A 27,331-nucleotide genomic window follows, 5' to 3' on the forward strand; every position below is an offset into this window, starting at 1 on the left:
AAAAATGTCCATGATAGCCAAACTATCAAAGAGCCAAGAAGTCTATCGACAGATGAATAGATACAGTTGTGGTATGGGTGCTTGGGTGGCTCAGTTGGTTAAGTGTCTGCCTTCGGCTCAGGTCATGATCCTAGGGTCCTGGGATCGAGTCCCACATCAGGCTCCCTGCTCAGCGGGGAGTCTGCTTCTCCCTCTGACACTCCCCCTTCTCATGCCCTCTCTCTCTCTCTTCAATAAATAAAATTTTTAAAAAATAAAAAAATAAAATAATGTGATATGTATATAGATACGTATATCTATATATATATATAAAATGGAATATTCCTCAGCCATCAGAAAAAATGAATACTTACCATTTACATAGACATGGATGTTACTGCAGGGTATTACGCTGAGCAGATATAATCAGAGATTATCTGATTATACAATCAGAGAAAGGCAATTATATGCTTTAACTCATATGCAGAATACAGGGATCAGTGGAGAGGATCATGGCGGGGGACGGGAAGGAAAACCATTCAGGGAGAAATCAGAGATGGAGCCAAACCACGACTCTTAACTATGGGAAAGAAACTGAGGGTTGCAGGAGGGGAGGTGGGTGAGGGGTATGGAGTAACTGGGTGATGTCATTAAGGAGGGCATGTGATGTGATGAGCACTGGGTGTTATATTGCAATTGATGAATTTCTGTTCTCTACATCTGAAACTAATAATGTACTATATGTTGGTTAACTGAATTTAAATAAAAATAAAAAAATCTATTAATTTTTTTTTAAATTAAAAAAATAAAAATTAAGAGTAGGTATTCAGGATAAGGAAGATGTGGTCCATATACACTATGGAGTATTATGCCTCCATCTGAAAAGATGAATACCAAACTTTTGTTATCAACATGGATGGGACTGGAAGAGATTATGCCGAGTGAAATAAGTCAAGCAGAGAGAGTCAATTATCATATGGTTTCACTTATTTGTGGAGCATAACAAATAACATGGAGGACATGGGGAGATGGGAGAGGAGAAGGGAGTTGAGGGAAATTGGAAGGGGAGATGAACCATGAGAGACTATGGACTCTGAAAAACAATCTGAGGGTTTTGAAGGGGTGGCAGGTGGGAGGTTGAGGGAGCCAGGTGGTGGGTATTATGGAAGGCACATGTTCCATGGGGCACTGGGTGTGGTGCATAAACAATGAATTGTTACACTGAAAGCAAATTAAAAAAAAAAAGAATAGGTATTCAGATCCTTACCATGTATGCCAATTTTGGCTAACAAAGAGTATACTTTTTTTTTTTTAAGATTTTATTTATTTATTTGACAGAGAGAGATCACAAGTAGACGGAGAGGCAGGCAGAGAGAGAGAGAGAGAGAGAGGGAAGCAGGCTCCCCACTGAGCAGAGAGCCCGATGCGGGACTTGATCCCAGGACCCTGAGATCATGACCTGAGCCGAAGGCAGCGGCTTAACCCACCGAGCCACCCAGTCGCCCCACAAAGAGTATACTTTTAAAAAATATTTTATTTATTTATTTGACAGAGAGAGACACAGCAAGAGAGGGGACACAAGCAGGGCGAGTGGGAGAGGGAGAAGCAGGCCTCCCTCCGAGCAGGGAGCCCAATGTGGGGCTTGATCCCAGGACCCTGGGATCATGACCTGAGCAGAAGGCAGACGCTTAATGACTGAGCCACCCAGGTACCCCACAAAGAGCATTCTTGAACCCAAAGGTAGGTGAGACAGAATAATGGTTCAACTCATCTTTAACAGTTATTTCCCTCCCTTCCTGCTACCCAAATTATTTCATGGCTTAACAATAGTTAGGAAAACAGCTGGGTTTTGTTTTTATCTAAAAGCAATAGATACCTCACATTCAATAAAAATGTACTCAAGACATACTATTGGGACTTACCCAAGCGACAATAAAAATTCTTATACCTTAGTATAATGCAGAATGATTTTGAAATTAAAAAGACTAATGGTTATTGTTTTTATTTCAAGCAAGTAAACCCGATATTTGATATTAAGGAATTATTTTTATTTGTGACAGTATATGGTCATATTTATATATAAAATATGAGTGTCCTTCTTTTAAAAATCTGATACTGAAACATTTAAAACTGAAATATTACCTAGGGTTAGCCTGAGTATCACTGGTAGTTCAGGTAAGGTGTCTGGGGGTGGAGGTTAAACGAAAGAAGTCTGGCCACAAGAGTGGAAGTAGATATGGGTATGTGGGGATTCATTTTACTGTTACTTGACAATCTTTATAAGACAAATCTTAAAATATATAAATTCAGTTATCTGCTGTTTTTAAAACAAAAAAAAAAACATATAATGAGATCCTGGCAACCAAATGAATAAACTGGAATGTTAAAAATATTTTTTACCCATTACAATGGGAAATATTATTATTCCTAAATCTAGGATCTATCAACCTATTACTAAGAAAGAGAGATAATGTAACATAAAAATACCACTTAACCATGAGATTCAAATTGATTGGGAGAAGGCAGAGGATTTTCAGTCCCAAGTAACAGTGACCCTATTAAGGCTGTCACATCACAAGAATAAAGAAACACTCTAAGTTCTGAAAAATGGAGTCTTTAAGAAATCTTATTCATAGTCAAGTGAAATAATCAGTATTTGAGAAATTTCTGCATTAAACCACCAAAGTCCCAACTTTGGTAGTAGCTTTAATTAAATTAAAAAATGAAACTCACCTTGCTTCCCCCCTCACACCAATCACCTACAACAGTTAACTGTGGGCAGAAGTTTTGAATCACTGATTACTGTTCACTGCTAAGATGATGATGGTGGTCTCTACATAAACCATTAAATCTCTGGATCATACTGTCCAGTAGAATTTCCTGTGATGGTGGAGGTTTTCTGTATCCTGAGGTTTCCAATATAGAAGCCTCTTGCCATATGTGGCTACTGGGCACTTGAAGTATTGTTAATGCGACCAAGGAACTAAATTTTAAATTTTATTTAATTCATTTAAATAGCCACATGTGACTAGCGGCTACCACAGGGGACAGTACAGTTCTAAAGTACCAAAGAGAAGAAAAACACACATGTTTCACTTAATAGCTAACTCACATTTATTAAAAATTGAAGATTACAGAAAAGCATGAATAAGATTTGCTTTATTAAACAAGCTCAATTAACTTACCTTCCACTAATCAATGAAAGTATTTAATATCACAAAAGGAATTTTGAAAATGAGGTTCATTTCAACCTCTGAAATTAAAAACAAAAGCAGCAGACATTTTCAGAAGGAGAGCAACCACAGACCTCCCTCTAGTGGCAAGAGATAAAGTTGTTGAAAGTTGAGTTGCTTCTGAAACTATAAAACTGCTCACAGACATTTCTTTTATATAATTATAACCTAAAAAGACTCTAGATTAATATATAAGGAAAATAGGTATGATTTTTTTTGTAAACAAAAGTTACACCTAATTTTCACTTGCTATGAATGCTAATCTCTCTAGAAATCTGATCTCTACAGAAAAAATGATCTGCCAATGACATTTGGGAAATGGTGGCTCTCAACAAAAGTTTATGAAGCCTCTTCCAAACTGTGAGCAAAAGAGAGGATACCTAATTCTTCTCTGTTGATAAATGTTCTGGGATGGAACGTGTAAAGGAGTGAATTCTTAAGTATAAAGTAGTAAGCAGCAGTGGGGTTTGTAAAAACTCACCATACATCAAAAGAAACAATTAAAATATTACAAGAGATTTTAATACCCAAAACAACACTGTCCAGTCTGATATGCAGCTTCAAAAGACAGCTCTGCCACATTGCCAGTTTTAATTACAACCATACATACACATTTAGATTTAACTACAGAACTACTACTTTCAAGTACAAGAAGGAACTCAAAATAGAAATGACTTGTGTTACAGCTATTGTCTTTCCCTTACAGCTTTCAGGAAAAACAGCTTTTATATACACTATAGTAAGTACAGAATGTACAGAAGACAGTTATATATACAAAAGTGCATTAATATAGTAATACATTTAGCAGAAATACAGGAAAAAAATCCTGGTTAGCAATCTGATACATTACAGTATTTAAGACTACTTGAAGATTCTCCAAACCAGTCAACTTCCTACTTGCTTTGGTTATGATACTGATGCTACATAACTAACCTCTGAAACAAAACAAAGTGAAATTTTTAACCAGCCATGAAATGAAATGTTTTACATCTACTTGTGTTTATCTTTAATAGCTTTTGATAATATTCCTAGTCCTTTTAAACTCCCAACACAAAGATTTAGAATGGATAATAACTATACCTAAATTAGAGTACTCAAAGAGGAAATTAAATTGATCCACTACAGGAACAGACATAGTCTGACCCATTCCTAAAAGCCTCAGCTAGACTGGGGCACCTGGGTGGCTCAGTGGGTTAAAGCCTCTGCCTTCAGCTCAGGTCATGATCCCAGAGTCCTGGAATCAAGCCCCGAATCAGGCTCTCTGCTCTGCGGGGAGCCTGCTTCCCCTTCTCTCTCTGCCTGCCTCTCTGCAAACTTGTGATCTCTGTCAAATAAATAAATAAAATCTTAAAAAAAAAAAGCCTCAGCTAGACAACCTAACCCCAAAGTCCAAACTTAAATCCAACTGGTCAGCTACTATTGAAGAGCAAGCAGCTCCAGAAAACAAGCCATGGCATCAGGCCACTGTTCCTTAGAACAAGTCAGAGTAAGTGTTAACTTGTCATTTATACATATTAATTCTACAACTACCTTTATATAGTCAAAATGCATATGTATAATTAGAGCAACTCTCCTCTTTTCTACCCCTAGCCCTCACCACAAAAAAAGAACACAGATTTCCACAGGCTCCACTGACCACACAAATGTAACAAACTTGACAATAAAGAAAAAATACTATATACTGAAATCAGAGAAGACTAAACCAGTTTTTCTGAGTTCAGTATGAATGTCAAATTAAAAATTAACTTACCATCACGTGGTCTATGTTAAAACATTAGTAACTTCAATTTAAAATAAAATTGTGAGGGGGCTTAAAATAATTTTAGTATTAGAAAAAATATGAAAATAAGATTTCAGTGAGTCAACTCAGATCTGCAGCTATAGCATGCAACTTCTGCACTCTATTAATAGCCAGTAAATTAGAGTAGTTTTCAGAGTTCCTTCTAAGCCTTTGGAATAAGTAAATTATTTTCCAAAGAAAAGAGAATTAAGCTAGAATTCTAAGGAGCTATGTTCCAAGATACTATGCTGACAACGATGCCTAGGTCTAAATATCTCTCAGATGTTTCTTACCCACTTAGCATAATTTCATTGTAAAGATAGAATATATCTTACTTTGTCAGACTTAAAATGAATCCAAAGTTACCACAATACATGTGTATACAAATATTATTTTCTAATAGTCCTTTTAAGGATTAGATTTACCTTTAAGTTTAGACATGTTGAATGTCAGTGTGCTCAATATCAATACCATATTTGAATACAACTGGGAATTTTCCTATCAACTGTTATCAAACTATAAACTAACTTTAAATAAACCCCTCCCGAATCAAGGTGAACATTTCTTGAAGATAAAAGAGCTAAAAGGTAATTTGTTAAAGGGGAGGGGAGTGATCCAGCTATTACACAAAAGAATGCAAAGAATCCCTAAAGTTATAACAAGAAAATCAAGCTGCTATATAATCTCTGTTCTTGAAGTACTTTTGTCTTGAAAATTATCTTTCCAGATACTAAGAATTACCTAGCTTTAAAAAAGTATTCTGACTTATGACCATTTTCAGGGGGAAAAAATGAGAAAATACCTTAAGCTCTACTTTAGATATCTTTCAGTATTCTTCAATGACCTAGCTGGGCCAAAAATAAAGTTATGTAATGAAATTTAAGATCAGAAAGGTCACTGTTTTGTTATACACTATTACTACTGATTGGCTCAAATTTACTATTTTTGCTTACTGATATCCAACAGCATGGGGATTTTATAAAACAAATTATAATATTAAGATCATTTTTGAGTTTGAAAAGCCTGATATTGAGACAAAGTACAGAGTTCACCTTTAAGGCACAAGAGGCTATAAAGTAAGCCATAAACAAAAATCTCTGCTAGAGAATCTGGAAATAAGACTTCTATATTTGTCATGTACTAACATTTTTGGCTTAAATATGAAGATATCTGATAAATTTCACAATTTTTAAAGCTCATCAGAATCTGGATACCTTTATACAGTAGTTTCTAGGAATTTCTCCTTTAAGAGGGAATTAGGACTTTTAAGAGCTAATTAAAAGGAGATGTCCATCCAATTCATAAAGTCATTAAATTACAAGTCAGTTTCTGGGATTAATTCAGCAATATCTATCTATAGTTAACCCAAAGGGCTAAGGAAATGGACAAAACTACCCCAGCCTAAGAAAAAATGAAACAAGTCTCTCTCATGAAAAAAAAAAAGTGTTATTCTTTTCTACATTCTTGTTAGGGCAGAATGATTTAGCCCTTTATAGTCTACTAAACATTATACTACACTGCCTTACTTTAATTCAGTTGTAAAACTGTAGAAAAAGACATGCCATTTTGTTTAGCTCAAAGTTCATACTTGTGGTAGGCACTGACTTCTAAAAGAGCTCCTTTTTTCTAGATTTACTGAGATATAATTAAATTTACATATAAGATCTCTAATAGGGACACCTGGGTGACTCAGTAGTTAAGCGGCTGCCTTTGGCTCAGGTCATCCCAGAGTCCTGGGATTGAGCCTCGCATTAGACTCCCTGCTTGGCAGGAAGCCTGCTTCTTCCTCTCCCACTCCCCCTACTTGTGTTCCCTCTCTCCCTGTGTCTTTCTCTGTTAAGCAAATAAACAAAATCTTAAAAAAAAAAGAGCTCTAATAAAATGTTGTTTGAAAAGTTTGAGGGAACTTTATCATGCCCTAAGTTAATAAAGGATATGTTTAAAGGGGTGGAGAAACTTATTTGCTCCAGTGTCAATTCTCTACAGATGACAACTGACACTGGAGCAAATAAGCCTCACATTTTTATTAATTGATTAGTTTAGATTTACATTTAAAAAGAAAAAAATACTGAGTTGGATCGGTCTTAAACTCAGAGATATACCAGAGTGAATAAATTATTACTTATTCCAAGAAAGAAAGAATTCCAACTTGAATTATCTACATGAGATATTAAAACAGAAAAAACACAGTATAGCACATTAACAAAAACAAGAGAACTTTGTCTTTTACTGCTGTTTTTTTTAATGGGGAAAAAGATGGCAAAAGACTTTGTAATCTTCCTCTTCCACATCACAAGCAAACCCAAGTTGTTTTTATTTTTTTTCTTTTAATCAGAGGAATTACTTTCAACCTCCTCTAAACCAACTTTATGGGCAATCTCTAATTTATAGTACTGTAAAGACAGTGTATCCAGATTTACATAAAATTTCATGGCATACTTTACTATAAACACTCAAATCTTTGTAAACTTTTAAAATTGGCTTTGTGGTGCTTTGGTAAACTTGTTTAATAGTGACAAGTTAAATCTAAGGTAATAAGAATATGTGATTGTTCGGAGTGGAAAAATTGGTCTTATTATATCATGACCCTGTTAGGATTTTCTTTTACTGGTTACTGCCAATTGTTTCCAAGGATTTTCTTTTACTGGTTACTGCCAATTGTTTCCAAGTATTTAACAGATAAATGCTGCTCTATGGTCTCCAAAAGTGGCCCGTTTTCCTGGAAGAGTGAGTAAAGAGAACAGACAAGTCATTCTCTGGGAATTTTGCTTTTGCTAAGAGCAGACTGAAAATTCAGCTGTATTTGCTCTTCTCTTTTACTCCTCCTATACTTGGAAGGGAAAAACACGAGGTTGACCCTTTTCCACCTTCCTCAAAGTATTCTGGGGTCTGACCTCAAGCTCCTTTTGGGCCCTCTAAGGCTGGTTAGGAGCATCAAAGAAGGGGTAAGTCGAAATTCAGAGGGAGTACTCCAACTGATAACCATATACACATAATTTCATTTTAGTAAAATTTTTAAGTATGAGTTTAGTACTCTTCAAAATCTACCATACCACAGACCTCAGCAAAGCTGCAATTCATCAGTTTTCATCCTCAGTTTCAATTGTTTAATCTTCAAGAACTAAAGTAAAATCAAGTTTTCAAAACACATGATTGTAAGCAAAGCTTAAGCCTTTATATCAACTGAGAATTAAGAATTTAAATCCACCTCTTTCTTAATGAATAACTTGATATGATAAAGTTAAAAAAAGTAAAAATCCTATCAACCTTTGACTCTAGAGTTTAAAAAAATATTGATTACAACTCCTGCTACAGACTCATGATTACCTCCCAAGTTATCCACAATAAAAAGAAAATCATGGAAGTCAGAAAGCAGCTTGATTGTCAGTAGTATCAGTTTCCATCTTCTTTAACCCATGTGAATGTTTAAAGACATTTAACATGTGGCAGAAGAAAAGGAATCACACTACTTCTAATATTCATGATAACAAACTCTCCATGAAAACATTTAAAGAAACTCCATGATTTCACATCTAAAATTAGACTTCTATTAATAACCAACAAGCTACAGTTTCTTTTCTTTATCTCACTGCTCTGTGTATTTCTAAATGATTTATAGAGAAGTTCAGGAGAACTGTTAGGGTTTTCTTTAGTTAACTTTGAACATTAACCTGTTCACATGCCAGAAGCTGTTATACCAAATATTTAAAAATTAGAGCTGTGCTGGGGAAAAAATGACCTACAAAAAGAAAAGACATAGTTTCTGCCTTTGAGACAGCTTCACAGCCTAAAATTTCAAAAAGCAGCAGAAAAGCAGAATAGGTTTTGTTTATTTGCTTTCTCCATTTGAATATTAATCAATATAGCATCAAGTCTGAAGTTCAACTACTAGTAACATTATTTCCTCAGTAGTCATCACTTACAGTAGGATTCTAAATTTACATTAAGTGAAAAACAAACAAACCTAACAGAAAAGACATTAGGGCCTGTTATTAAACCTTTAAGTTAATAACAAATGAAAACAGAACTAAACCTAATGAAGGCACTATTGTAAACAGCAATCCACACCCAATCCCCACAACCTCAAAAAAAGATTTTCACTAGGAATTGAGAATTATACTATGGCCCTTTAGAAAAAGCAAACAAAGGAACTGTAACATTAAAAAGCAAACTGAATTATGATCACTATGTATGTACCTATACTGACATAATAAACTACTTGCCAGCAGTACCTTGAAATTTCCTTAACTGTGAAAGTACTAGTTCTTGAAAAAGCCCACTTAAACCACCCTAAAGTCTAAATAGTCAAGACATTTACTAAATTAGTGGTTCTTTAAATGAGAGCTGGGTGCAGCAGAATAACCTGGTGCTTGTTAAAACACAATGCTGGGCGCCCCTCCCCCATGGTTTCTGATTCACTGCATCTGAAATGGGGCCTGGCAGTATGCATTTCTAACAACTTCTCAGGTGATGCTGAAGCTGCTGGTCCGGGGACCACCTGCTGAGAAGCACTGGCCTAAATTATTAATAGTACATCAGCACAGCCCTAACCAAAAGTTTGGTCAAGATGCATGTAAACAAATAAAAGGGTAGAATACTTAAATACTTAGAAAGACCGCTGATAAATTCACCCTTATTACATCAAAACATCTACATCTGCTTCGTGGTCTTCCTCAGTCACTTTCAAGGACAGCACTTCTTCATTAAGGAAGAGCCCACTGAGCCTCTCCTTCCGGGCCTGCCTCTGCTCTTTCAGCTGCCTCTTGCGTAAAGCCTTCTGCTGTAACTTCCGCTGCTTGGATCGCTTCTGTCAAAATAAAAATTTCTAAATCAGTAAGATTCAATTCTGGCATATCCATCCCAGAATATTTTATGGATCAAATTCTGTATTTTCAGGATCTCTGGAGATGTCCAAATTCCTCTGCAGGATGATCCTGGTTCCAGTAAGTGAGCCATTGGCTTAGATTGGAAAATGATTCTTCAAGATTTTATTTTTATACTATTTGACCCGTGAAGCTTAGGAAGAACTGAAACCTGATCATTTTGCCTAGTTATGGATAATCAGTCATTTCAAAGTTTGTTTTTTTTTTTCAAAATTAAGGTACATTGGTGTAACTGCAGAGTGAACACATAATAAACAATACTGAATACCAATGTAGAGACCATTGCCAATATCTCTAATGCTTACACTTTTAAGGTGTTTTTCATCCAAAAGCACTAGCAATTTTACAATGGCTGGGAAAGAATCATGTCTTTTCCACATTAGGCAAATACCATCTTAAAAGCCCATTAGAAACCCAGTGGGTACTCCATTCCTTGTCAGTGGTAAACTGATGGAAAAAAGGAATGACCACATATCCAGAGGAATCCCCTGGCAACCAACAAAGCTGGCTATGTTTCTGCTACTTTGGTAAGAGCCTGGGAAGGAAGGAATGTGTATCTCCTAGTCACCCACTGGGTTCCGTTAAGAGTTACAGAGATACCTTTTTTATCCTTAAGTTGGCTCCAAACTGTCACCACTGCAAGGAACCGAACTTACCTAAGCATCACAAAACCATTCTAAAGACACTTATTAAACCTCCCTATTTTTTTATGTGCCCAAAAGTATTACAAAGAATTCTTCAACTGTAAAGAGACAGAAATTAGAGGTGTTATTGTATTTTTAAAAGATCTAAGAACAAACATTCGAGATTAAAACACTAAGAAAACATTTAATACACACACACACACGCGTGCGCACACGGGCGACATGCAGAACATTCTTAGGAGCTAATAGACAGCAACATCAGCAACATAGTGAGATCCGCTCAGTAGTGAGTTGCAGCCAGCACTGCAATCTTGAGACTCACTATTTCCATCAATTTATCTTACTTAAAACAGACACAAAAATCAGGTAAAATTGTATGTGATACAGCTGTGGGCCAAAACAGTATTTCAAAGCACTCAGCCAGAAGGGCTTTACTCAGTAGCAGACTATCCTGCTTGTTCAATTAAAGCCAAAACCCACAGGCATTCAGAGAGCAAGATAATTTTAACTCTTCAAGAAATTTATACGAAGGAGTACTAATGTTAATATTGAAAGGTAAAGTTTTGTATTGATTAGACATTTTACTTTTGAATCCCGAATCCGCTCTGCTGCACTTGCAGACAAGTTGCTGTCACTGTGTGCTCGACTCATGTTGGCACTGGAGTTTGAAGCAGAGTTTCCAACACTGGACCCACTGCTGCTTGCAGAACTGACCATGCTGGCACTGCTGCTGCTGGCACTGGCACTGGCCCCGCTCACTCCACTGGTGCTTGCACAACTAAAGTTGCTTCTCTTCCAGGCCTCTCTTGCAGGCCGTTGGCGAGGGCTATGCTCCTTGATATAGTTTCTGACCTTGGAACACACAAAAACTGGTCAGTGTCATTCCTCAATATTCTCCCTCAAAATACTGGCAAAAAGGATATTGTACATAATGTAAGACATTATCAGAAGTGCTACAGATGTACTCATCAGGGAAATGAAAATCAAAACTACATTGAATAGCGTCTGGGTGGCTAAGTCAGTTAATGGTGTGCCTTCGGCTCAGGTCATTATCCTGGAGTCTTGGGATCAAGCACCAATCTGGGCTCCCTGCTCAGTGGGGAGTCTACTTCTCCCTCTGCTCCTCCCCCTTGCTGTGTTTTCTCTCTCTCTCCTTTGCTCACTCTCTCCCTCAAATAAATAAAAAAAACTCTTACAAAAAACCTACAGAGGTAGCACCTCAAACCTGTTAGAATGGCTAAAATCAACAACACAAGAAACATCAAGTGTTGGCGAGGATGTGGAGAAAGGGGAACCCTCCTGCACTGTTGGTGGGAATGCAAACTGATGCAGCCATTCTGGAAAACAGAATGGAGGTGCCACCAAAAGCTAAAAATAGGGCTACCCCATGATCTAGCAATTGCGCTACCAGGTATTTACCCAAAGAATACAAAAATACTAATTTGAAGGGATACATGCTCCCCCACCATGTTTAAACCAGCATTATCAACAGCAGCCAAATTATGGAAAGAGCCTAAATGTCCATCAACCAATGAATGGATAAAGAAGATGGAGTATGTATATATATAATAGAGTATTGCTCAGCCATCAAAAAGAATGAAATCTTGCCATTTGCAATGACATGGATGGAGCTAGAGAGTATTATGCTAAGTGAAATAAGTCAGAGGAAGACAAATACCATATGATTTCACTCATACATGGAACTTAAGAAACAAGATAAGTGAGAGAGGAAAACCAAGAAACAGACTCTTAACTATAGAGAATACACTGATGGTTACCAGAGGGGAGGAGGGGGAGGGGATGGGAATTAAGGAGGGCACTTATGAGGAGCACAGGGTATTGTATGAAGGTGTTGAATCACTCAACTATACACCTGAAACTAATATTACACTGTATGTTAACTAACTGGGATTTAAATAAAAACTGTAAAAAAAATGTTGGATTGGATCCTGGGATAAAACAAGACATTAGCTTAGGGGTGCCTGGGTGGCTCAGTGGGTTAAAGCTTCTGCCTCCAGTTTGGGTCATAATCCCAGGGTCCTGGGATTGAGCCCCGCATCGGGCTCTCTGCTCAGTGGGAGCCTGCTTTCCTTCCTCTCTCTCTGCCTGCCTCTGCCTGCTTGTGAGCTCTGTCAAATAAATAAAATCTTTAAAAAAAAAGACATTAGCTGAAAAACTGGTGTAATCTAAATACAGTCTGTAGATTATTTAATAGTACTGTGTCTATGTTAATTTCTTGCTTTTGATGAATGTACCAAAAAAAGAACTTGGATTGTAATAGATGCTTAAATAATAGTGACAATAAAAAACTAATTATAAAGAAATAAAAATAACATTTATTGAATACACACTTGTGAACCTGGACTATAAACTAGGTTGATCTGTTTGGCTTTTTCTTGAGTTGTAGGCTCTGTGAAGACAAGGATCATTTTTAAACTGTTTTGTATCCTAATATTTAATAGATACTTAATATTGTTAAATAAATAAATCAAATAAAAAAGTGCTAGAGAGATACATAAGTAGACTATAAAGGATGAGAGAAATCTCTAAATGTAGAAACAAGTACCAGAAAAATTGACAGTGTTCAGAATTCTAGAATATATATTATAGAGCTTTATTTTAAAACATATAAAATATAATCAGCAAATGGAAGGCTATAGGCCTCCAGAATTTAGGATTATAAAAAATCACTCGGGGGCGCCTGGGTGGCAGTTGGTTAAGTGTCCAACTCTTGGTTTTAGCTCAGGTCATGATCTCAGGGTCATGATATCAAGTCTTGAGTTAGGCTCTGCACTGAGCATGCCCTCTGCTGGTTTCTTTCTCCTCCCACTGCCCCACCTGCTGCTTGCTCACTCGCTCTCAAATAAATAAATAAATCTTAAAAAAAAAAAAAAAAAAAAAGAAAATGCTCAGAGAAATTAACCTTAAAACAAATCAGATTTGGCATTTTTTTAAAGGTTTCAATATGATTTAAGTAAGTTGCTGATTATATCTAAGATTAGGGTGTTTCCTAAATCTTAGCTAGGGGCCCATGGTAACTGTCTTCAAATGGAAGGTCCAATTTCAATACTATTGAAAAATGAGCTGGAATGTAGAAAATTATAGTATACCTGTTGAGAGAAATACTGAAATAAAATTTTTATAAATGATGATAAATGCAAAACTTTTAAAAAATGAGAACATAAGTATTCATTCAACTATGTACCAAAAAAAAACCAGAGCAGTACAGACTATTTAGAAGACACCAGAAATGTATATTTCAGCATAGCAAAAGGAAAATTACATTTTACCCTAGCCAGCCTCAATTACTCCATAAGACAACTCAAATCCCCAAATTCAGATGTTCACTCAAGTATAGATAGCCCTCAATAATCAGTATTCTGATTCTGTCAATCACTCGTTTTTAAGGTGAATTAGAATAAATAGCATAACCACCCCTTAAGTGGTAAAATTAAGTTGCAAAGCCTACACAACTAAAAAGAAGGTTCTAGATCCACATGATCCCAGAAAGGCACTGCCAGGTGAGATGCACCTAAAACCTTACAACCATGTACTCTGAATTACTGCCACCATTTTTTCCCATATTACATTTCATAGCAGTGATTTGGACCTTAATTATTTGTGTATTTTAAAATATTATTCAAGTCTACATACTATAAAATAATGATTTTCTTAACATTTTCTTAGCTGTAAAATTTGTATTTTCTTTACATACCTGCTTAAGTTTTTCATCTGTGAGACAGTTAAGTTCAATAATAAACTCACTGTCTGTAGGGGAAATTTGAGCAGAAGGATCAATTATTTTTATAATATCAAGTTGCTCCCGAAGACCCATCTCTGTACTGACTTTACGACTCAGATACTCAATATATTCCACCTATGTGATAAAAAATTATAATAAACAAGATCAGTGCCAAAACCTCTAATATTTTAGTGTGTCATTTATAATGTTTCAAATATCAAAAGCACTTAACGTGATATTCGTTCCCTACAAAACAGTTAAAGCCCCCACTCAGACTGTACAAAGCAATCCATATTTACCCAGTAGCTTTATATAGGCAATACATTGAGCTTTCCAGAGTCTCCACATATATGCTTTCAATTAAGAACATCAAGATCCCTACCTGCTCATCGTTTGTCATTGCACTCCAAGGAAGTTCATCTAAATTCCGATGCTTATTTTTCTTTTTAGGAAGCAGGCAAGGTGAACTCGGAATACTGGGTATGACATCAGAAAGTACATCACTCCCACTGGCAATGTCACTGCCTGGTAACTTTATAAAAATAAGAAGGGGTAGGAAAAGCAAAATTTTTCAAAAATACATTTTAAATCCCACAACATATTTCACATTGATTAAAATGACTTTTTAATGACAAATACAGAAAGAGAAGACATTAATTCTGATTTGCTCCTATTTTAGACAAAGCAGCAATATCAACATAGTCTTTGTATACAGTCATTTATTCAATATTTTCCAAAAGCTGAAAATCATAATCAAGACTTGTTAATAAAATGCTAACTTAAGAGTCAATCACCCTTAGGGTTTTTATTTCATGGTGTGAATGTAGGCTAGGGCTCAACAGCATGATGAATGAGGAACACTGGTCTCCATCTCAGGAGATGAGAGTGATCTGTCATGACCTGGCTCTTTGCCCAACACTATGCTGGAGACACTGTCAATATAAAGACAAACCATGGCCCTTGTGCTTAACTCAGTATCAACAACAAGGCAATTAAAATAATTTAAAATATGCTGTTAATACAGAGCAAACCACTTTAAAGATCAGAATTATTTGAAAAATTAGAAAAACTTTTAGAAAAATTAGAAAAATGCTGAGACAACATGTAGACCAAGGAGAAAAGCAAGCAAGTCTGATACACAGAAAATCTATTTAAAGTGAGATGAACACCAAATAAATGTGCTAAAATTTTACACTGCCTAATAAAAACCAGTTAGAATGGGGTGCCTGGGTGGCTCAGTGGGTTGAGGCCTCTGCCTTCGGCTCAGGTCATGGTCCCGGGGTCCCAGGGTCCTGGGATCGAGCCCCGCATCGGGCTCTCTGCTCAGTGGGGAGCCTGTTTCCTCCTCTCTCTCTGCCTACTTGTGATCTCTTCTGTTAAATTAAAAAAAAAAATTCCCTTAAAAAAAACAGAATGGATTTCATTTTTTAACAGCTATCTTGAGTTGTAAGTGATACAAAGAAGAGTACATATCTAATATATATAATTTGAGAACTTTGGACATATGCATACAACCATAAAACCATCACCACAATCAGGGTAAAAAACTATCTATCACCTCCAAAAGTCAGAATGGGTTTAATTTTAAATAAATGTGTTTAGGGACACCTGGCTGGCTCGGTTGGAGAAACATGCAACACTTGATCTCAGGGTGGTGAGTTTCAGCCCCACACTGGGTGTAGAGAGATACTTAAATAAACTTTTAAAAATAAATAAGTTTAAGTCATTCATCAGAAACATAATTTCTTCTACAAGGAGTACATAATTTTCAAAGATAATTCTTTCATTTTTACAAGGTACAAAATACTACCTTTTTGTTGTTATTGTCCTGTGCAATTGCATCTGAACTCCAGATGATTACTAGGCTTTTGAAGTTACCAAAAGAGAAAAGCTACTTTAGCCATGAAGATTATTGCAATCACACACATCTGGTCTCCTACTCTCCCTGGAGCACTCATTAATAGGTACATGGGAGTCAAAGGATTTTAAGTCATGGTCCTTGTACAAAAACTTTATACTCCACTGGGGAAGATAGTATTATAACACAAACATACAATTATACAAAATGGCAAATGACAAATGCCCGGTTTGAAATGACAGGTCATCAAGAGAAATATCTAGCTGTGAGTTAAAGCTGCAGGATTAAAGCTTAGAAGAGCTACAAGGGGACCAGGCAATGGGGAGTCAATTATACAGAAGGGACTAACAAACAATGATACAAAAATGGGGCTGATCACCATGCAAGGTGACCATAATGCTTAGAATGAAATTGTCTAAGCTACTACTGTTAAAAACCACATTTTCATTTTAACAGTCACTGATGAGCCCAAGTATATAAATGACTACCAACAATTTGTATGACTTCCATTAAAAATCTCATTAACTAACACTGCTTTAATTGTTCATTCACTCTTAGCCTTGATGTAATCTATTATATCTAGTCAGTGTCATGAAAGCATGATTGCTGAATGCATAGATGAAGGCCATCTTTCAGTCTTTAATGTCAAAAAAGAAAATATTTTGCTATTTTCCTTTTGAAAGACTTCAAATCACAACACTACTACATTAAAGAGCTCCCTGGGGTTCCTAAAACAAAATGAAACCGTTCATATCAGATGAAAATCCTCCCCTACTTCAAGCTCCTTTGATATATTAGGTAATGGCACTATCAAAATATGTATACTCTCAAAATTTAAGAACAATTTCCACCTAAATCTTTAGTGAACATCTGCTAGTTAACAGAGTATATGTTAAGCACTTATATTTGTGCCTTTGGTTCTGTTTATGTGTATGTTGGGGGTGGGGGTGGGGTAAAGAGGGCAACTAGTGGTTCTTTGGCTAATTTTTTTTTCAGGGAGAAGTGAAAAGATGCCAGAGTTCAAATCCCAGTTCTGCTGCTCACTAGCCATGTGATCCTGTGGAGGTTAGTTTGCTTCTTTGAGCCCCAGAGTTATGGTTAATGTCACCCATCTCAAAGGATTGCTGAGAAATTTAAATGAGGTGATAGGCCTGGCACAAGGCAACACTCAATAAACAGATGTCTTCCTTTTCCCATCTCTTTCTATTGTTTTGTACCCTGATAAAAGGTAGCATAAGCCATTAGAGAATGCCACATATTGCTAAAGTGGCTGAAATTTCACAAGGTACTCTCAGAATCACAGAATGTGCAAAAGGAGAAGACATTCAAGTAAGGAGAATAACTTGGTAAAACCATAATTTTTTTTAAAAAGTAGGTTGAGGATAAGGAGCCTAATATAATTAAAACGGAAAATCAGTGCTGGGGGACTGAAAGCTCAATGGATGAACAAGCTGTTACATGATATGCAGAAGTAGGCCAGTAACATTTTCTAAGTAGAAGTAACTTGATGAAATTAGTCTTGAGGAAGATAAGTTAAAAAGCAGTATAGGGACAAAATAGAATAAGGAAAGACTGGAAATCAGACAGGAAGTTCTTATTTGATCTAGACTTAGACTAAAATAAACAAAAAATGTGAAGAAAAATGAGAATAAATAGGGAGAATTTCAAACGAAAAATGATTTACAAGGCTTTTTTATAAGATTTTATTTTTAAGTTATCTCAACACACAACATGGTGCTCAAACTCACAACCTTGGGATCAAGAGTCACATGCTCTTCTGACTGAAACAGCCAGATGCCCAGACAAGACTGTTTGATAACTGAATGGATGATAGATGACCATTTGTTGAAACCAGAAGAACTGGCCACATTTCAGTCATACAACTCATACAGGGTAATGCACTTAAAAGACCTCAATTTTTTATAGCAAGAGACCTGAGGCGATATTATAGATCTTCTAGTCCAACACCCTCATTCTACGAATAAGGAAAAATGATGTCTATGGAGGGTTATTATGACTAGTGCCAGTATCCAAAGTGGAACACAAGTCTGGTGCTTTCAACTATGCTGGGATGTCTTGCCTTGCAGGTAGTTTGGAATGAGAGAAGAACACGATTGAATATGGAAAGTTTGTAGTGATAATGAAAGAATCAAGTGCAAATGTCCTTCAAAATGACAACACTCATTTTTCACTACACTGTAAGACATGTCACAAAATGGAGTCTATTTTTTTCCATGGAAACACTGTAATTGGAAGTTACATTACTGATCAAGGATTCGGCATCAGATAATAGGTACATTAAATAATAAGGTCATCCAAGTGAAAATGTCAAGTAGTCAACTGGAGATATGGGATCAGAGCTGCAGATGTACATCAGAATTAACTGTATGAGCTCCTGTATATTTATTACACAAGCAATTTTCCATTTTATATCTCAAGCTAAAAATGTTTAATAATTCTTATTCCATATTTTTCATGGACAATAATATTTAGTATATATTATAATCAGTAATTGTGACAAGTAGGGAAAATTAAATCAAACCTCTGCCATATCTTCTGAAGTATGCAGCAAAATTTTATGAGTAAGCTCATTTCTGTAACAACTGATGTGTAGTTTCAAATTGCACCTTTAGGTTTCAAGTGTGACAGCTGAATTACTCACTCTTTAAATTTTCTATGGTTCCCTGCTCAACAGTAAAATAATTTCTCAAGCTCTAACACTAGTCAAATAGAGCTTTAATAATAAAAGGACTGCAAGCAAAGAAGACTATTTAAAAAGCAAAATGCTTTGATGCTACTTCACTGTAAGGTTAAAATCCTGCCTTATCAAGTAGTTAGTATTTCTCTTCCCAGAGAATCCATGAATCCTTTATATTTACTTTAGTAGTAACTGAAACATCTGTTAAAAAGATTTAAATGTAGTTTTTAATCACAACAGAGGTACTAGCAATTTTTAAGTTATAGTTAACAATTTTAATCTATATTAATCCTAACATATAATTTGTAATTATCTTCTTAGATAATTTACTGCACATCAGTACAAGGTCCCACAAAGACAAGAGATCATTTTAAACCTTTCAGAATATTTAAATAGCAAATATCCATGGTAACAGAGTACCCACACTCCACTTTCAGAAGTGGGGAAACACATTACTAAGGCAGGCCTCGTTTTTATTCCAATGTTCTAGTCAGTCATGTGCATTAATAGTGAGTAGTTGGGGATAGTTTTCCACTCTAACTATGCATGAAATGAGTAAAGAAATCAGCAATTAAAATTTTAAAAATCTGCCACTTTGTAACATTATAGATAAGAACTCTAAATCAAAGAAAATAATCAGAAAAAATAATTCTCAAAATTATCAGAACTCCATCCAATTATCTTTATTAAGAATCTTTGTGAATAAATGAAACAAGATGGGATCGGGAGGGAGACAAACCATAAGTGACTCTAAATCTCACAAAACAAACTGAGGGTTGCTGGGGGGAGGGGGGAAGGAGAGGGAGGTGGGGTTATGGACATTGGGGAGGGTATGTGCTATGGTGAGTGCTGCGAGTGTGTAAACCTGGCGATTCACAGACCTGTACCCCTGGGGATAAAAATACATTATATGTTTATAAAAAAAAATTGCAACCACCAGGGTCGATTATCTGATTCCTAATTACAACTTCCATGTGTGGATAATCTTGGACTAAAAAAAAAAAAAAAAAGAATCTTTGTAGTAGTCTGGTTTTATTTTATTTTTTTTATTTATTTTTTTAATTTCTTTTTAGTGTTCCAGAATTCATTGTTTATGCACCACACCCAGTGCTCCATGCAATATGCGCCCTCCATGATACCCACCACCAGGCTCACCCAACCTCCCACTCCCCGCCCCTCCAAAACCCTCAGATTGTTTTTCAGAGTTCACAGTCTCTCATGGTTCGTCTCCCCCTCCAATTTCCCCCAACTCCCTTCTCCTCTCCATCTCCCAATGTCCTCCGTGTTACTCCTTATGCTTCACAAATAAGCGAAACCATATGATAATTGACTCTCTGCTTGACTTATTTCACTCAGCACAATCTGATTTTAAATACAAAGTGTGCACTTAAAAAAATGAGGCACAGAATAAAAAGGTAACCACACAAAGATGTTTACTGCTGTGTTACCAGTAGTAGAAAAAATTTTGAAACAGATGTAAAAGGGGAATGGTCTCACAATTTCTGGCACCAGGAATAGTACAGTGCCAGGAAAAGTACCAGGAATATTATACAGTCACTAAAAGAGTTATTATGAAGGTCATGAAAAAGTTTATATGTTAAATGAGAAAACTGTATTACAGTACATTATCCAGAAGAGAAAGGAATACTTCCTAACCCATTCTATGAGGCCAAAGCAATACAAAGACATCACAAGAAAACTACAGACCAATATCCCTTAAGAATGCAGATGCAAAAATTCTCAACAAAATACTAACAAATGAAATGCAGCAGCATATTAAAAAGAACATAAAACATGACCAATTCAGATTTATTCCAGGAACATAAGGGTGGGTCAACATACAAAAGTCAATGTAGTACATCATGATCGTCTCAATAAATGCAGAAAAAGCATTTGACAAAATCAAAATAGTTCTTTCAGATAAAAATAATGAACAAACTAGGAGTAGAAGGGAAATTCCTTAATATGATGAAAGGCATTTATGAAAAACCTACAGCTACCATTATGCTCAATGGTGAAAAACTGAATGCTTCTCTCTTAAGATCAGAAAAGACAAGGATGCCCATTTCTGCAACTTCTATTCAACACTGCACTGGCCATCTAGCCAGGGGAACTAAGCAAGGAAAGAAAGAGCTACCCAGACTAGAAAGGAAGAAGAAAGCCTATCTCTATTCACAGATGACAAGATTTAAAACACAGAAAATCTAAAGAATCCACACAGAGAAAAATAATCATTTAAGCTAACAAATGAGTTCAGCAAAGTGGTAGGATAAAAAAAATCAATATACAAAAATCAGTTTTATTTCTACACACTAGCAATGAACAATGCAAAAATGAAATTAAGAAAACAATTCTGGGTGGGAGGAGTCAAGATGGCGGAGAAGTAGCAGGCTGAGACTACTTCAGGTAGCGGGAGATCAGCTAGATAGCTTATCTAAAGACTGCAAACACCTACAAATCCAACGGGAGATCGAAGAGAAGAAGAACAGCAACTCTAGAAACAGAAAATCAACCACTTTCTGAAAGGTAGGACTGGCGGAGAAGTGAATCCAAAGCGACGGGAAGATAGACCGCGGGGGGAGGGGCCGGCTCCCGGCAAGCGGCGGAGCAATGGAGCACAAAATCGGGACTTTTAAAAGTCTGTTCCGCTGAGGGACATCGCTCCAGAGGCTTAACCGGAGGGAAGCCCACGCAGGGTCAGCGTGGCCTCAGGTCCCGCAGGGTCACAGAAGGATCGGGGGTGTCTGAGTGTCGCAGAGCTTACAGGTATTAGAACGGGGAAGCCGGCTACAGAGACAGAGCCGAGGAGTAAGCTCTAAGCTCGGGGTTACCTTGAACCGGTCGCAGGCTCGGTCAGCTCGGAGCGCGGCCGGAGGCAGGGTGACGGGAGTAAATCGGCGCTGTTCTCTGAGGGCGCACTGAGGAGTGGGGCCCCGGGCTCTCGGCTCCTCCGGGCCGGAGACCCGGAGGCCGCCATCTTCATTCCCGCCCTCCGGAACTCTACGGAAAGCGCTCAGGGAACAAAAGCTCCCGAAAGCAAACCCGAGCGGATTACACAGCCCGGCCCCGGGTAAGGGCGGTGCAACTCCGCCCGGGGCAAAGTTGCTTGAGAATCACTACAACAGGCCCCTCCCCCAGAAGATCAACAAGAAGCCCAACCAGGACCAAGTTCACCTACCAAGGAGTACAGTTTCAATACCAAGGAGAGCAGCAGAATTCCAAAGGAGGAGAAAGCAAAGCACGGAACTCATGGCTTTCTCCCCATGATTCTTTAGCCTTGCAGTTAATTTAATTTTTTTTCTTTTTTTTTTTTTTTTTTTTCAATTTATTTTTCTTCTTCTGCTAAATTTTTTTAACTTTTACCCTTTTCTTTTTTAACGTTTTTTAACTAGTTTATCTAATATATATATATATTTTTTTCCTTTTTATATTTTTTTTTTTTTTTGTTTTTTTTTTTTTATTTTTTTTTTTCTTTTTTTTTTTCTTTTTTCTCTCTCTCTTTTTTTTTTTTCCTTCTTTCTGAACCTCTTTTTTTCCCCTTTCTCCCCCTCACGATTTGGGATCTCTTCTGATTTGGCTAAAGCATATTTTCCTGGGGTTGTTGCCACCCTTTTAGTATTTTACTTGCTCCTTCATCTGCTCTTATCTGGACAAAATGACAAGGCGGAAAAATTCACCACAAAAAAAAGAACAAGAGGCAGTACCAAAGGCTAGGGACCTAATCAATACAGACATTGGTAATATGTCAGATCTAGAGTTTAGAATGAAGATTCTCAAGGTTCTAGCCGGGCTTGAAAAAGGAATGGAAGATATTAGAGAAACCCTCTCGGGAGATATAAAAGCCCTTTCTGGAGAAATAAAAGAACTAAAATCTAACCAAGTTGAAATCAAAAAAGCTATTAATGAGGTGCAATAAAAAATGGAGGCTCTCACTGCTAGGATAAATGAGGCAGAAGAAAGAATTAGCGATATAGAAGACCAAATGACAGAGAATAAAGAAGCTGAGCAAAAGAGGGACAAACAGCTACTGGACCATGAGGGGAGAATTCGAGAGATAAGTGACACCATAAGACGAAACAACATTAGAATAATTGGGATTCCAGAAGAAGAGGAAACAGAGAGGGGAGCAGAAGGTATATTGGAGAGAATTATTGGAGAGAATTTCCCCAATATGGCAAAGGGAACAAGCATCAAAATCCAGGAGGTTCAGAGAACCCCCCTCAAAATCAATAAGAATAGGTCCACACCCCGTCACCTAATAGTAAAATTTACAAGTCTTAGTGACAAAGAGAAGATCCTGAAAGCAGCCCGGGAAAAGAAGTCTGTAACGTACAATGGTAAAAATATTAGATTGGCAGCAGACTTATCCACAGAGACCTGGCAGGCCAGAAAGAGCTGGCATGATATATTCAGAGTACTAAACGAGAAAAACATGCAGCCAAGAATACTATATCCAGCTAGGCTATCATTGAAAATAGAAGGAGAGATTAAAAGCTTCCAGGACAAACAAAAACTGAAAGAATTTGCAAGTACCAAACCAGCTCTACAGGAAATATTGAAAGGGGTCCTCTAAGCAAAGAGAGACCCTAAAAGTAGTAGATCAGAAAGGAACAGACACAATATACAATAACAGTCACCTTACAGGCAATACAATGGCACTAAATTCATATCTCTCAATAGTTACCCTGAATGTTAATGGGCTAAATGCCCCAATCAAAAGACACAGGGTATCAGAATGGATAAAAAAACAAAACCCATCTATATGTTGCCTACAAGAAACTCATCTTAAACCTGAAGACACCTCCAGATTTAAAGTGAGGGGGTGGAAAAGAATTTACCATGCTAATGGACATCAGAAGAAAGCAGGAGTGGCAATCCTTATATCAGATCAATTAGATTTTAAGCCAAAGACTATAATAAGAGGTGAGGAAGGACACTATATCATACTCAAAGGAACTGTCCAACAAGAAGATCTAACAATTATAAATATCTATGCCCCTAACGTGGGAGCAGCCAACTATATAAACCAATTAATAACAAAATTAAAGAAACACATCGACAATAATACAATAATCGTAGGGGACTTTAACACTCCCCTCACTGAAATGGACAGATCATCCAAGCAAAAGATCAACAAGGAAATCAAGGCCTTAAATGACACACTGGACCAGATGGACATCACAGATATATTCAGAACATTTCATCCCAAAGCAACAGAATACACATTCTTCTCTAGTGCACATGGAACATTCTCCAGAATAGATCATATTCTCGGTCCTAAATCAGGTCTCAACCGTTATCAAAAGATTGGAATCATTCCCTGCATATTTTCAGACCACAATGCTCTGAAGCTAGAACTCAATCACAAGAGGAAATTTGGAAAGAACCCAATTACATGGAGACTAAACAGCATCCTTCTAAAGAATGAATGGGTCAACCAGGAAATTAAAGAAGAGTTGAAAAAATTCATGGAAACAAATGATAATGAAAACACAACGGTTCAAAATCTGTGGGACACAACAAAGGCAGTCCTGAGAGGAAAATATATAGCGGTACAAGCCTTTCTCAAGAAACAAGAAAGGTCTCAGGTACACAACCTAACCCTACACCTAAAAGAGCTAGAGAAAGAACAAGAAAGAAACCCTAAACCCAGCAGGAGAAGAGAAATCATAAAGATCAGAGCAGAAATCAATGAAATAGAAACCAAAAAAACAATAGAACAAATCAACGAAACTAGGAGCTGGTTCTTTGAAAGAATTAATAAGATCGATAAACCCCTGGCCAGACTTATCAAAAAGAAAAGAGAAAGGACCCAAATAAATAAAATCATGAATGAAAGAGGAGATATCACAACGAACACCAAAGAAATACAGACAATTATAAGAACATACTATGAGCAACTCTACGCCAACAAATTTGACAATCTGGAAGAAATGGATGCATTCCTAGAGACATATAAACTACCACAACTGAACCAGGAAGAAATAGAAAGCCTGAACAGGCCCATAACCAGTAAGGAGATTGAAACAGTCATCAAAAATCTCCAAACAAACAAAAGCCCAGGGCCAGATGGCTTCCCGGGGGAATTCTACCAAACATTTAAAGAAGAACTAATTCCTATTCTCCTGAAACTGTTCCAAAAAATAGAAATGGAAGGAAAACTTCCAAACTCATTTTATGAGGCCAGCATCACCTTGATCCCAAAACCAGACAAGGATCCCATCAAAAAAGAGAACTACAGACCAATATCCTTGATGAACACAGATGCAAAAATTCTCGCCAAAATACTAGCCAATAGGATTCAACAGTACATTAAAAGGATTATTCACCACGACCAAGTGGGATTTATTCCAGGGCTGCAAGGTTGGTTCAACATCCGCAAATCAATCAATGTGATACAACACATTAATAAAAGAAAGAACAAGAACCATATGATACTCTCCATAGATGCTGAAAAAGCATTTGACAAAGTACAGCATCCCTTCCTGATCAAAACTCTTCAAAGTGTAGGGATAGAGGGCACATACCTCAATATTATCAAAGCCATCTATGAAAAACCCACCGCAAATATCATTCTCAATGGAGAAAAACTGAAAGCTTTTCCGCTAAGGTCAGGAACACGGCAGGGATGTCCATTATCACCACTGCTATTCAACATAGTACTAGAAGTCCTAGCCTCAGCAATCAGACAACAAAAGGAAATTAAAGGCATCCAAATTGGCAAAGAAGAAGTCAAACTATCACTCTTTGCAGATGATATGATACTATATGTGGAAAACCCAAAAGACTCCACTCCAAAACTGCTAGAACTTGTACAGGAATTCAGTAAAGTGTCAGGATATAAAATCAATGCCCAGAAATCAGTTGCATTTCTCTACACCAACAATAAGACAGAAGAAAGAGAAATTAAGGAGTCCATCCCATTTACAATTGCACCCAAAACTATAAGATACCTAGGAATAAATCTAACCAAAGAGACTAAGAATCTATACACAGAAAACTATAAAGTACTCATGAAAGAAATTGAGGAAGACACAAAGAAATGGAAAAATGTTCCATGCTCCTGGATTGGAAGAATAAATATTGTGAAAATGTCTATGCTACCTAAAGCAATCTACACATTTAATGCAATTCCTATCAAAGTACCATCCATTTTTTTCAAAGAAATGGAACAAATAATCCTAAAATTTATATGGAACCAGAAAAGACCTCGAATAGCCAAAGCAATATTGAAAAAGAAAGCCAAAGTTGGTGGCATCACAATTCCGGACTTCAAGCTCTATTACAAAGCTGTCATCATCAAGACAGCATGGTACTGGCACAAAAACAGACACATAGATCAATGGAACAGAATAGAGAGCCCAGAAATAGACCCTCAACTCTATGGTCAACTCATCTTCGACAAAGCAGGAAAGAATATCCAATGGAAAAAAGACAGCCTCTTCAACAAATGGTGTTGGGAAAATTGGACAGCCACATGCAGAAAAATGAAATTGGATCATTTCCTTACACCACACACGAAAATAGACTCAAAATGGATGAAGGATCTCAATGTGAGAAAGGAATCCATCAAAATCCTTGAGGAGAACACAGGCAGCAACCTCTTCGACCTCAGCCGCAGCAACATCTTCCTAGGAACATCGCCAAAGGCAAGGGAAGCAAGGGCAAAAATGAACTATTGGGATTTCATCAAGATCAAAAGCTTTTGCACAGCAAAGGAAACAGTTGACAAAACCAAAAGACAACTGACAGAATGGGAGAAGATATTTGCAAATGACATATCGGATAAAGGGCTAGTGTCCAAAATCTATAAAGAACTTAGCAAACTCAACACCCAAAGAACAAATAATCCAATCAAGAAATGGGCAGAAGACATGAACAGACATTTCTGCAAAGAAGACATCCAGATGGCCAACAGACACATGAAAAAGTGCTCCACATCACTCGGCATCAGGGAAATACAAATCAAAACCACAATGAGATACCACCTCACACCAGTCAGAATGGCTAAAATTAACAAGTCAGGAAATGACAGATGCTGGCGAGGATGCGGAGAAAGGGGAACCCTCCTACACTGTTGGTGGGAATGCAAGCTGGTGCAACCACTCTGGAAAACAGCATGGAGGTTCCTCAAAATGTTGAAAATAGAACTACCCTATGACCCAGCAATTGCACTGCTGGGTATTTACCCTAAAGATACAAACGTAGTGATCCAAAGGGGCACGTGCACCCGAATGTTTATAGCAGCAATGTCTACAATAGCCAAACTATGGAAAGAACCTAGATGTCCATCAACAGACGAATGGATAAAGAAGATGTGGTATATATACACAATGGAATACTATGCAGCCATCAAAAGAAATGAAATCTTGCCTTTTGCGACGACATGGATGGAACTAGAGGGTATCATGCTTAGCAAAATAAGTCAATCGGAGAAAGACAACTATCATATGATCTCCCTGATATGAGGGAGAGGAGATGCAACATGGGGGGTTAAGGGGGTAGGAAAAGAGT

General features: G+C 37.0%; 1 protein-coding gene across 2 annotated transcripts in view; it reads right to left on the bottom strand.

The window, feature by feature from the left end:
* Positions 1–6,825: 6,825 nt before the first annotated feature.
* LOC111161291 (family with sequence similarity 199, X-linked) overlaps positions 6,826–27,331 on the bottom strand; it is a 33,797-nt gene continuing 13,291 nt past the window's right edge. Inside the window, exons 3-6 of one of the 2 annotated variants that reach the window (XM_022524871.1) lie at positions 14,644–14,793; positions 14,235–14,396; positions 11,234–11,371; positions 6,826–9,799 (exon numbers count right to left, since the gene is read on the bottom strand). In XM_022524871.1, the coding sequence (XP_022380579.1) occupies positions 9,629–9,799; positions 11,234–11,371; positions 14,235–14,396; positions 14,644–14,793 (621 nt within the window). In that variant the 3' untranslated portion in view covers positions 6,826–9,628. Of the gene's footprint in view, positions 9,800–11,104; positions 11,372–14,234; positions 14,397–14,643; positions 14,794–27,331 lie in introns of both variants that reach the window. The other variant, XM_022524870.1, reaches the window with a different exon arrangement.

The sequence above is a fragment of the Enhydra lutris genome, unplaced genomic scaffold (genome assembly GCF_002288905.1).
Source record: "Enhydra lutris kenyoni isolate GAN:26980312 unplaced genomic scaffold, ASM228890v2 scaffoldscaffold83, whole genome shotgun sequence".
Classification (NCBI taxonomy): domain Eukaryota; kingdom Metazoa; phylum Chordata; class Mammalia; order Carnivora; family Mustelidae; genus Enhydra; species Enhydra lutris.